At 40.2% G+C, this 13,329-nt stretch overlaps 1 protein-coding gene across 1 annotated transcript; it reads right to left on the bottom strand.

The window, feature by feature from the left end:
• On the bottom strand, window positions 358–7,974 carry NDUFA4 (NDUFA4, mitochondrial complex associated). Its single transcript, XM_005678973.3, has 4 exons — window positions 7,600–7,974; window positions 6,141–6,229; window positions 5,459–5,519; window positions 358–654 (listed from the first exon to the last, which is right to left on the bottom strand). Exons 1-4 carry the CDS (start codon window positions 7,639–7,641, stop codon window positions 598–600), a joined length of 249 nt encoding a protein of 82 aa, XP_005679030.1. The 5' UTR covers window positions 7,642–7,974; the 3' UTR covers window positions 358–597.

Raw genomic sequence — 13,329 nt, 5'->3', positions numbered from 1 at the left:
TCGTCTTCGCCATTCACTTGGTGAGTAGTGATGGAGTCAGATCCAACTACAATCCCCAGCCAGACCATGGCAACTGGCAACCTAGAAAATTTTCAGCAGAGAGAATGAATGACACAGTAAAAACCAGTATTAACAACAGCACATACTTCAATATCAGCCAGTAACAGAAATTCATGTTTTCATCTCGCCAATCCCAAAGAGGCTTGAATAATCTTCCAAATCTACCTTTCATTTACAATTCCAGTTCTTAAATATGCCCCAGTGTTAACAACAGCCTGTACACAAAAGGAAAATGTCTAATTAGAGCTGCTTAAAGTCTTATTTTCAAGTTACATGAATACACAGAAATTTAAGAAATTCCTTAAATTCCAATAATTTCCCATATCCTAAGTTATGAAGTTCAGGGTAGAGTTTCAGCATTAAATAATGACACATATCAAGTTTCAGACTATTTATTCATCAGTGTAAATCCCAACACAATACACCAACATGATTTCGTGCATTTAGAGGGAAAATATTTCCTGGTTAAGTGGAAAATTGTGCGGATGGCTTCTGGAAGACCTTCATTCTAATCAGCTTTATAGTGAAATATTTCATTTAGAAGTCTGGACCTTCTTTCTTCAGTTTGCTGTAATCTACATTCACAGAGTAGAACTTGGAAAAGAAAAAAGATATTTTAGATAATCATATACACAAAGATGATATAGAAGTTTAAGATAATTTTTATTCAGCTTTCTATAGTAACAATTATAGACATGAATTATTAGAAATATTTAACAATATAAAAGTCATTCAAACAAAGATGTTAAAATTCCAATCCTTAATAATGGTTTTGGTAAGGTAAAAATATTCAGTCTTCTTCAGAAAAGCAGAGTCAGTATGATCTGTTGGAACTTATAAAAAATTCTTCTTTTCAAGGTGTATAATTATGAATTCTTCTGACATATACTTTCAATTCTTACATTTTTCCTTTCATCTAGATTAGGTACAGGAGTGAATCTCCAACAGAATGAGTATCAATTATCATCCCTATTTAGTCAGCAAAGTGCTATAATTTAGACGGGAAAGATTCAAAGCAATAAACATCAGCTAATAATACAAAGTAATGCTTTGTTACATGTTTGTTTCTGTTAGTTTTTAGATACAAACTGGCCAGCTTTGATGGCTTTTCTTTCCATTTTTCTCTCCTTTACTTTGGGGTTTCCTTAATTTCCTAACCCAGAATGCATCAAAATCAAATTTATACTTTACCACCTTTGGCACAAAAGCTTTTAAATATATTTAAATGTACTTTGGAAGTTTTTAAATTTTCATAAATGTGTCTATATTCAACTTAATTTGAAATATATTTTACTATCATTTCTTTAAAAACTGCCTCTAACTCCCAATAATTTTTTTAAAAATGATTTATACTTTAACTGCTCTAACAATCGTACTAAGGAAACATTAGGATTCGTAGTAAGCCCAGATAAGGCTATAATCTTATGCCAAAGAATACTGAAGAGGCTATGCTATAACTACTTGAAAACTATATTATTTAACTACAGAAGTATCCGAACTACAGAATTTATCATCAGTTGCTTCAGTTTTTAAACAAGAAGCTCATAAATCTGTGTCCATTATTTCTTCAAACCCCTTCATTTCTTGAAACATACCCTAACTTCTTGATCTCTAATTGAAAAATTCTTAATTTTATTTGACTTTTTAAAAAATTCCCAGGTTGTAAAGCTTATCCTTGAGATACATATGTAGACATTTATAAACTTTATAAACATTAAAGTATGAATCAGTCATAAACTAGTATTTTTTGTTCTGACAGTATTCTCCTATGAAGTAACTGAAATAGACAATGAGAGTTGAAAGAAACCAACTGTTCATCTGTAACATACTAACAAAATGTTAAAAGAGAATATTTATAAAAAGAACTGCAGGTTATATTTTAAGAAATATTTATTGGGCTGTTTTAAAAGATCCCAGGCACTATCAGCAGAATCATTTATCTTAATTATCACAACCTTACTCATTCTTTAGAAAAGAAGCCACTGGGATCAAGTTATCAAGTTGTCAGAAGCAGGATCAAGCTCCTACACCCAAGCAGAGTGGAAAGCTCACAGCGTTTTTGCTGATTTTCTCAAAACTAAGCAGACTTCTGATATGTTTGCTTTATTCGGCTCCATGTACCAGTATCAGAGTTCTCTGTCAAAGTAATTTTCAAATCTGCTTTATTTTTCAGCTTCCATGTCCCCCATCCTTTTCTCAATTTAATGGTAGCTACCTCGGCAGTTTCTGAAACAACAGCTGGGAAGACTCAGCGTATTCTGATCTTGGCTTCAGGGTATTTTATTCAGTTGAGAAATGCTGCTAGACCTTCAATGCTAAAATGCTATCTTAGCCTCCTCTCTTGTTTGTATTAGTTAGCTTTTGCTAGAATGTGAAATAGCAAAGAATAACCACCAAATCATAGCAGCTTTCAAGAAAGGTTTATTTTTCATTCACATTATCTGCCTTTCTAAGCTGACTGTTCTATGTTCTTTTCATTTTAATCTGGGCTGAAAGAGAAGCTCTTAACTGTCAATTCGGTCTCAGGAGGGAAATGGAAAAGAACAATGGACGAACCACATGCTCGTTTAGAAGCGGCAGATACCACTTTCTTTGATTTGCCAGAGCAAGTCACATAACCAAACCTGATGTTAAAAGGGCCAGAGAAAAAATTCTCTTAGGTGAGGGGAAGTAAATGACAGAGAAAGAATAACCTAGCTTACCTCACTGTTTAGGTTTAAGAGCAGTAGACATCATCCATGCCAAGCTCATGAGTTTTTGGACTTGGCTCCCTTCTATTTCTGCTTGCAAATGTCCCAATTCTTCTAAACTCATCTCTTGGCAAGTAGAGCCAGCAATAGTCTACTAACATCCTGGTTTCCAAAATCTTTTATAATGAACTCTTTAGGCACAAAGTCTGCTTTCCACGTTATAGCAGGGGACACTTTATCAGATATTTTGCCATTATATGATTCATTTTTCCAGGCTCTAATACCAATATCCTAGCTATTCACAACCCAATCTATGCCACACACATTAGATTTCTGCTGCAGCAATGTTCCATTTCCAGCTCACACGGCCTTATACTGGCATGTGTTACCATATTCTTGTTGTTGCTGTTCAGTCACTAAGTCGTGTCTGATTCTTTGTGACCCCATGAACATCATATTTTAAAACACTGGTAATCAGTTTCATTATCATAATCACCTGGGGAGTTTCCTGAACTACATACCAGAGATTCCAATATGCTCTTGGGGTGAGAGGACCAAGGCCTGGGTTTTTTTTTGTTGCTGCTATTTTCTTTTTCAAAGTTTATTGGATGTGGAATAATTTTCTCCAGAATGGACATAAATTTACAGGAGAGAAAAAATAGGATGCTTGAGTATCATTTTTTGAGGTAAAATGTGACAAAAACAAAGATGGCTCACTTCAGGTTCACCAGTACATTTTTGTTTCTTGTAGAGAAATCTGTTGAACATTTGGAAGCCCAATTATAATCAGAAGGTTGAACAGAAGGCTTGGAGTCTGCAAAAGGTGGTAATTATTTTAAAAGCTGCTGTCATCAGTAATGACAGCATTATTTCTATAATAAGGAGATATATTTGCTAAAAGGTCCTAAACACTCCTTGCTCTGGATACTTCTCCCTAACAGTGCTCAAAGAAACTGCTAGCTTTTGATGAAAGAACCTGGCATAGTGGAAAATTCACGGCAAGTTATATACTTTAAGTGGGTAAACTGTATGGTATATGAAGGGCTTCCCAGGTGGCCCCAGTGGTAAAGGACCCACCTACCAATGCAGGAGACATAAGAGATGAGGGTTCGCTCTCTGGATTGAGAAGATCCCTGGAGGAGGGCATGGCAACTCTTGCATGGAGAGTATTCTTGCATGGAGAATCCCACGGACAGAATAGCCTCGTGGGCTACAGTTCATCAGTTAAGTCACTCAATCGTGTCCAACTCTTTGCAACCCCATGGACTGCAGTATGCCAGGCTTTCCTGTCCATCATCAACTCCTGGAGCTTGCGCAAACTCATGTCCATTGAATTGGTGATGCCATCCAACCATCTCATCCTCTGTCTCACCCTTTGACTCTCTGTGACAGTCCACTGGGTCACAAAGAGTTGGACACAACTGAAGTGACTTAGTACACACATATGGTATATGAATCATATCCCAATAAAACTTTGACATGCCAAGGGTTTTTTCTTTGTATATGCAAAAATTTTACATGGAAGCATAGCATCTTAGGAATAAATGGTCTTAGATTTTCAACAACAAGGACAGACCTTATGGGCATTATACTAAGTGAGGTAATTGAGACAGAGAAAGACAAATACTGTATGAACCTCACTTAAATAGAATCTAAAAAGTCTGAATTTGTAAAAAAGAGAAAGTAGACTGGTGACTACCAGGGGATAGAAGATGGGGAAATTGGGAAGATTTTATTAAAGGCAGAAACTTGTGACTAGTAGCTCATCAAGTTCTGGAGGCTTAATGCACAATATAGTGATTATCATCAACAGTATCATAAATTTCAGAGTTGCTAAGAAACTAGCTCTTAATTATTCTCAACATAAAAAAGTGATAATTATGTGACATGATAAAGGTGTTAGCTAACACTACTGTAGTAATCATAGTGTAATACATAAGTGCACCCAACCAACAAACTATACACCTCGAACTTACGCAGTATTACATGTCAATTATGCATCAATAACATAAATAAAAGTAAATAGCCTCAGTCCATGAAATCATTCTTTGGAGTAGTTTCATAAACTAGTTCTGCAGAAAGATGTCAAAAAGTGTACCTAGAAAGTTTATGGTAAAATATAAGTTCCAACTGATTTTCACTTCTTCCTACTAATTCTCACCTGAAATATGTCAACCATATCAAAAAGAAAAAAACCACCAACCAAACCAGCCACTAGATTAGTTACTCAAAGTGTGGCCTATGGACCAACAGCATCAATATCATCTGAAACCTTATCAGAAATGCAAATGTTCAGTCTCCACAACAGATCAAGTGAATCAGAACTGCTGGGGGTGGAGTTGAAGAATCTATTTTAACAACCTCTCCAGTGATGCCAATGTATGCCGAGGTCTGAGAATCACTGCACTACATAACCAAGACTGGAGAAAATGTTAAGCATACTATCTCTTTTTTTCCTTAGTCAAATCAGCAGAATTGAGACATTATCTTCATTTCCCACCCAGACTCTAAAGCCTGTGAATTAAGTCCTTAAAAAGATATTTATTAGAAAAATATACCAGTTTACTTTCACAGAACAATCTAGTAATTTCTCAAAGTTCATTATAATAGAGTTTTACTTGCATCTCCTATTTCAAGAAAAGACCTACTCCATGACAAAATTTATTAAAATACACTTTTCAGCAATTCTGAAACAATTTTTAGCTTACCTTGTACTGATCATTAGGACCTAGTTTGTTCCAGGGTTCTGGGTTATTCTTTCTATCCCAACTAGAAGAAATATATAAAACATTATAATTATTAAAGTTACAAAATACTATTTAAAATAGTTTTATATTCCAGAAGCTATCATTTTGAATAGATCAAATTCCATTTCCTATCAAATGAAGTAGTGTTATTTTCATTATAGAGTTGAAATAGAGAAAAGACCCCTAATAAGCAAACCCATGGAACAAGTTAGAAAAAGGTACAACACAGAGAGCCCCTTGGGGCAGTTATCCCTGTTCCTAACCCTGTCACAGAAAACTTTAGTTTAAAAAAAAAAGCATTCCCTACTGTAGAAAAACAGCCCCCAAAAAACACTCAAACATACTAGCAACCCTGACTAAGTGTTTTATAAAGTTCCTATGATCTCAATCATCACAACATTACAAAAGGGGTACTGGCAGTTCTATTCAACCAACGAGAAAATGCAACTCAGAGAAATCTAGATAATTTCATGAACCAGAAAACAAAACAAAACAAAACAACAGTAGAACTGGGATCTGAACTTACTCTAGGACAGCAAATTTCAGCTTCTTTCTATTACTTGAGGCTGCCTCTCTAGAAAGATTGAGGCTCCTCAATCAGTTTGGTTAACCATCAAAGTTCTAAATGTTTTTAAACACTTACCTGACATCGGGATTGAACAATGCCAGGCGGGCGACATACAGTGCTGCTCCAGTCCCTCCTGCTCCAATAAATATGAAGAGGGGAATCAACTGGAAGCCAAACAAAATAGATGAGAATTAAGTCATCTTCAAATACCTACATACTGATAAAAGTAAACAAAAAAGGACTACAGTAGTTTCTACACACTGATTCCCAAATCTCTAATCATCTTTTTATTTAAAAAAAAAATTGTAACAGCTTTATTGGGATTTACATGCCGTAAAATTCATTACCTTCAACAACCAACGATTTCCAGTCAATGTATAAAGTTGTGCAACTGTCCCACAATACAATTTTAGAACATTCCCATCACCCCAAGAATCTCTCTCAGGGCCACTGCTGCCACTGGCATCCCCATCTTCAGCCCCAGGCAACCACTAATCTGCGTTCTAACTCTAGACTTACTTTCTCTTCAAACCACCTTTTTAATCTGGTCTTAAAGTCTGAAAGAAAAGACTTCATTTTTAAGGAAGATTACTTTTAACTATGTTCAATAATTCAAAAAAAAAAAAGGAATTTCTAGAATTTCTAAAGGATGTGAGGATAATTCTGATTTAACGCGGAAAACGTTATACTGAAATTTTAAATTTTCTAAGAAAAGACATCATCTTTTTTACCTAATAGTCATACATCACTCTCATTAAATTCCAGCTTCTCGCATGTCAAGGCTTGAAACACAAGATCTTGGCAAATTATTTAAGCTTGCTTCTATACAGACGTTACGAAAAACAAAAATTATGTTAAGTAAAGTCTGAATGAGCATATAGAAACACACCTAGTTTAAATACCGCTATTACACATAATCTCTGGAAACGTACTGCTAGCACATTTAATGTACAGTTAGGCAATCAGATTTAAAAATACAAATTAAAGATTGCGTAATTGAGTTTTAGGACCACCGGACGTTGATGTGCAAGGGGAAAATACGTGAAATATAAAAGAACTCAACGCAATTAAACTCCACACTCCTAAAATATCACAAAATATCAAGACGTCAAGAGAAACTGAGGATGCCAAACTCAGAGACCTTCACGTTTTCCTTAAGGCCTGGTGGTGCAATGCAGTGAAAACAAGGCTTTTAACAGCACAACAAACAGTATACCTGACCTTTCCTGCTGTCTAACCCACCCAACGCACAGCTATCCCTCCTGGTACCACCGACCTGCAAAACGACGCGCGCCCACCACACTGCTCCAACATATTCTTTTGGAGAGAGTATCCCTCACCTCCCCCATGCCAGGCCAAACCCCACAATGCAAGGCGTGCAAGGTCAGAACTCAAGGTCTTGCGGCAACTAGGAGAACAAGACAGAGTGAGGCAAGGTCCAGCCCCGAGGAACCGTAAGGGGCTGAAGGAGGAAGCTCCCAGGGGACTGACGCAGCCGCCTCCCCCCACAGGATAGACAAGGGAAGACACTCACGCTAGGATGCCTCTTGGCCTGACCGATGATCTGGCGGAGCATGGTTGCGACAGTAGCCTCGATTCCAAACCGAGAGAAAAACTAAGCCGCAAGGCCGGAGATTAAGCACTCACCGCACCTGGGAGGAGCGGACGTCCAAAGTCACTCAGGACCTCCTACCTGAAGGACCCCTGGCTCAGAGGGCGGCCTGCGGCAGTAGGGCCCGGATGCAGCTGTCCTGGATAATGCCTGTTTGACTCAGCACCTCTGGCGTCTGCTCTACCTGGCCAAATCAACAGCGTTTGACTGCAAAGCAAAACAGTCTCATTACTATGCCTTGCTATACTTTCAATGGGTAATTTTTTTGCGTCAAAACTAGAACCTACGATTGACTACACGGGCACTTACTCGGGAGGCCGCGTGTTTGAAGAGGGGGCGGGCAGGCGGACGCACGCGCCTTGAGCTCAGAGAGCCGGGTCTTTAGCTAGACGTCCACGAGCCTGGTCCGCGCGCCGAGACGCTGGGGGCGCGCGTGCCGGCTGCGCGCCGGCCGCCCTGACAGCCGCTCCGGGAGCTGCGCGGCGCCTCTGGCTGCTGGGCGCCGGCCGCCTAGAGGGCAGGTCGAGTCTCTAGCCACTGAGGTCAGCGACTGCGGTTTAAAGCTAGTGCAGCTGCTTCCTGTCCTTGACTGTCATTGAGGGGTAGAAGTTAGGAACTAGTAAATGACTTACAGATGGCGGTAGTCTTGTCAATGTGATCTGGAAACAGTTCCTGGTCGTCGCTTAAATGTTCAGGGCTTCCCTGGTGGCTCAGACCTAGTAAAGAATCTGCCTCCAGTGCGGAAGACGGGTTCGATCCCTGGAACGGGAAGATTCCCTGGAGCTGGAAATGGCAACCCACTCCAGTATTCTTGCCTGGAGATTCCCACGGACAGAGGAGCCTGGCTACAAAGGTGCTACAAAGACCTCTGCGACATTGCCACTCTCTCCTCTCTCTGCCCGGGTCTAAAACTGCGTTCTAAAAATATGTTTCTATTGGTCTTGTTACTCCGGTATCCCAATACTGGAATTCTCATTTACCTGTTTTTTCTTTTTCTATTTTTAACCCAAAAGTCTTCCCAGGCATTCGAGGACACTCTGAACCCCAACCTCATATGTAATTTAAAGCATTAATCAAATGATCACACCACTAATTGGACCTGGAAAGAAAGTCTCTTCCAAAAAAGTAAAGGGAGACGGGAAGGAGAAGACGTTAACCAAACGAAATGGAGGGAGGTAGATGTATAGAGAGAGGTAATAGTTGTGACTGTTGGAAACTAAAGAGACTTTTTATTTTTTTTAATTTATTTATTTTAATTGGAGGCTAATTACAATGTTTTATTGGCTTTGCCATACATCAACATGAATCCGCCACGGGTGTACACGTGTTCCCCAACCCCAACCCTCCCCTCCCCCCGCCTCCCGCCACCTCCCTCCCCTACCATCCCTCTGGGTCATCCCAGTGCGCCAGCCCCAACCATCCTGTATCATGCTTCGAACCTGGCGATTCGTTTCATATATGATATTATACATGTTTCAATGCCATTCTCCCAAATCATCCCACCCTCTCCCTCTCCCACGGAGTCCAAAAGACTGTTCTATATATCTATGTCTCTTTTGCTGTCTCGCATACAAAGTTATCGTTCAGTTCAGTTCAGTGGCTCAGTCGTGTCCGACTCTTTGCGACCCCAAGAATCGCAGCAGGCCAGGCCTCCCTGTCCATCACCAACTCCCGGAGTTCACTCAGACTCATGTCCATCAAGTCAGTGATGCCATCCAGCCATCTCATCCTCTGTCGTCCCTTTCTCCTCCTGCCCCCAATCCCTCCCAGCATCAGAGTCTTTTCCAATGAGTCAACTCTTCACATGAGGTGGCCAAAGTACTGGAGTTTCAGCTTTAGCATCATTCCTTCCAAAGAGATCCCAGGGCTGATCTCCTTCAGAATGGACTGGTTGGATCTCCTTGCAGTCCAAGGGACTCTCAAGTCTTCCCCAACACCACAGTTCAAAAGCATCAATTCTTCGGTGCTCAGCCTTCTTCACAGTCCAACTCTCACATCCATACATGACCACAGGAAAAACCATAGCCTTGACTAGAGGACCTTAGTCGGCAAAGTAATGTCTTGGCTTTTGAATATGCTATCTAGGTTGGTCATAACTTTTCTTCCAAGGAGTAAGCGTCTTTTAATTTCATGGCTGCCATCACCATCTGCAGTGATTTTGGAGCCCAAAAAAATAAAGTCTGACACTGTTTCCACCGTTTCCCCATCTATTTCCCATGAGGTGATGGGACTGGATGCCATCTTTCTAAATTCCATATATATGCATTAGGATACTGTATTGGTGTTTTCCTTTCTGGCTTACTTCACTCTGTATAATAGGCCCCAGTTTCATCCACCTCATTAGAACTGATTCAAATGTATTCTTTTTAATGAATAATATTCCGTTGTGTATATGTACCACAGCTTTCTTATCCATTCATCTGCTGATGGACATCTAGGTTGTTTCCATGTCCTGGCTATTATAAACAGTGCTGCGATGAACGTTGGGGTACACTTGTCTTACAGCAACTTTTTAAGAAGGGAAGTCTGGTTTGGTTGGAACTTGAATAGTAGAGGAAGCGAGGCAGTTGGGTGAGGGGTAGGGGGTGGGCGGGGATCAGATCTGTTGCACCAGTGGTCATTTATACAGCATGGGTTTTATGCTGAAAGCATTAGGGAGTTAGGCAAAAGCAAGATGTGACTTTAAGTGATTGCTTTGTCTATGAAAATTGAATCACTGGAGATAAACATGAAAGGGGGGATTGGTTAAAGGGCCATTGCAATAGTCCATGTTAGGTAATGGTAGCTTCCACTAGTGTAGGAAATGTGATAATGAAGAAAAGATTGCAGAGATATTTAGGAGGCAGCACCAAGACTTTGTGATTGGTCAAACATAGGAGTGGGAAGATGAGGGAGTCCAGGATAGTTTCAGAGGTTCCATTCTAACTCTGTGGATTGATGCCAATTATTCAGATTAAGAGAACTGGCCCATAAAGAAGGCTGAGCTCTGGAGAATTGATGCTTTCGAATTGTGCTGGAGAAGAGGTGGTGATTATTAAAATGACATGAAGCTTATGAAGACTGGTATCTTTTTCATTCATTCAGTAGATCTTTATTAAGTACCTACTCTGCATCTGGCACTGTTTTAACTATGGCAGCTGAAAGAAAAACTTGTTCCTCACTAATGGAATTTACATACTGGTTGGGAAGACAAACAGGAGGGAGGGGGGCAGGGCACAACCTTTAAAAGAATGGTATAGCCTGAAGACATGACATAAATTGATTAGAATCAAATAGGTCCAAATGGCAGACTAGTGGACCTCCACTAGATTTTGAGCCTCAGTATACGCTGGTTGTAACACAACAGCAAGCTGAAAGACACATCCACAGGCACCAAGATGGTTCAAAGGCTGAGAATAAAAGTCCAAAAAATGAGCAGTAGTCCAATTCCTGGAATTCTCCACCCTTTCCCTAAAATAGTTGAAGTGATCCTCCCATTCAAGCCCATGAAATTACTCAGCCTGTAGAAGCTAACCACATCACATTTTGCCACTGCTCTTGCCTTCTGAGATGGCCCAAACTCTGTCTATGAAGTGTGTTTCTCTCTAAATAAATCCACCTCTTACCACTTTGTCATTCATTGAATTCTTTCTGTGATGAAATATCAAGAACCTGAGCTTCATCTCAGTCACTGCAGATGATGACTGCAGCCAGGAAATTAAAAGACGCTGACGCATGGAAGAAAAGTTATGACCAACTTAGACAGCATATTAAAAAGCAGAGACATTACTTTGCTAACAAAGGTCCATCTAGTCAAGGCTATGGTTTTTCCAGTAGTCATATATGGATGTGAGAGTTGGACTATAAAGAAAGCTGAGCACAGAAGAATTGATGCTTTTGAACTGTGGTGTTGAAGAAGACTCTTGAGAGTCCCTTGGACTGCAAGGAGATCCAACCAGTCCATCCTAAAGGAGATCAGTCCTGGGTGTTCATTGGAAGAACTGATGTTGAAGCTGAAACTCCAGTACTTTGGCCACCTGATGCGAAGAGCTGATTCATTTGAAAAGACCCTGATACTGGGAAAGATTGAAGGTGGGAGGAGAAGGGGACGACAGAGGATGAGATGGTCAGATGGCATCACTGATTGAATGGGCATGAGTCTGAGTAAACTCCAGGAGTTGGTGATGGACAGGGAGGCCTGGCATGCTGCAGTCCGTGGGGTTGCAAAGAGTCAGACACGACTGAGCGACTGAACTGACTGACTGACTGAGCTTCATTAGGTCCTAAAAACAGGTGTGTGATCTCAGTTTGAAGCTATGGGTCTTGGCTGGGTTCAATTCTTGGCACATGGGTCTTGGCACCTCAAATCCCAATCTGAGGTGAATGGTTTCAAAACCATAAATAAACAATTAAGATAATTTTAGAGACTTCTTGTTAATAACTTTGTTGTGTCTGACTCTTTGTTACTCTATGGACTGTAGCATGCCAGGGTCCTCTGTCCATGAGATTTCCCAGGCAAGAATACTAGAGTGGGTAGCTGTTCCCTTCTCCAGGGGGGATCTTCCTGACCCAAGGATCAAACCCGCATCTCCTGAGTTTCCTACATTGCAGGTGGATTCTTTACCATCTGAGCCACCAGGGAAGCCCATTTTACAGACTAATAAAGCAAACAAACAAAAAGAATAATGAGATAGAGAAGGACATGGAGGCATGGAGCAAAGAAGTTTATTTTAGTAAAAGTGAATGTGGAAGATTCCTCTGAGGAGGTAATATTTGAGCTGAAACCTAAATGAAAAGAAGATAACCTACTGAAGATCTGGGGGAAAAACATTCCGACTGTCAAGAAAAAATAATTTTGAGATTTAAAAAAATAATGAAATGCTCAAGGGAGGCCAGTATGCTGACCCATTAAAAAATGAGATCAAAGAGGTTATAAAGGTGTCTCTGACATTTACTTTATAAATTATGGTAAGGAGTATGGTTATGTTAAAAGAAAAGATCAGCACAAAAATCATGCAAGATACTTAGATGTGAGCATAGAAGCCCAAGATTAGTAAGTGTAGGTAGGCTTTCAGTAAAGAAATTAGAAAGGGAAGATCTTGCAATATTTTATTTTTAATGATAACAATTGGTAATAAGGAAGTAGGCACACAGGAATGCCATTGCTAATAAGAAAGTAAAATCCGGTGACTCTTTTTTGAATGATTTAGTTTCTAGAAGTAACAATAATATAGGTAGTCAAGTGATGCCTTTGGAATCATTAACAAAGCAGGGTTGTGCTGTGCTTAGTCTCTTCAGTTCAGCTGCTCAGTCGTGTCCGACTTTGCGACCCCATGAATCGCAGCATGCCAGGCCTCCCTGTCCATCACCAACTCCCAGAGTTCACTCAAACTCATGTGCATCGAGTCCGTGATGCCACCTCATCCTCTGTCGTCCCCTTCTCCTCCTGCCCCCAATCCCTCCCAGCATCAGGGTCTTTTCCAGTGAGTCAACTCTTCTCATGAGGTGGCCAAAGTATTGGAGTTTCAGTCAGCATCAGTCCTTCCAATGAACACCCAGGACTGGTCTCCTTTAGGATAGACTGGTTGGATCTCCTTGCAGTCCAAGGGACTCTCAAGAGTCTTCTCCAACACCACAGTTCAAAAGCATCAATTCTTCTGCACTCAGCTTTCT

Source organism: Capra hircus, chromosome 4 (genome assembly GCF_001704415.2).
Source record: "Capra hircus breed San Clemente chromosome 4, ASM170441v1, whole genome shotgun sequence".
Classification (NCBI taxonomy): domain Eukaryota; kingdom Metazoa; phylum Chordata; class Mammalia; order Artiodactyla; family Bovidae; genus Capra; species Capra hircus.
This window is presented reverse-complemented; position numbering and strand designations above follow the sequence as displayed.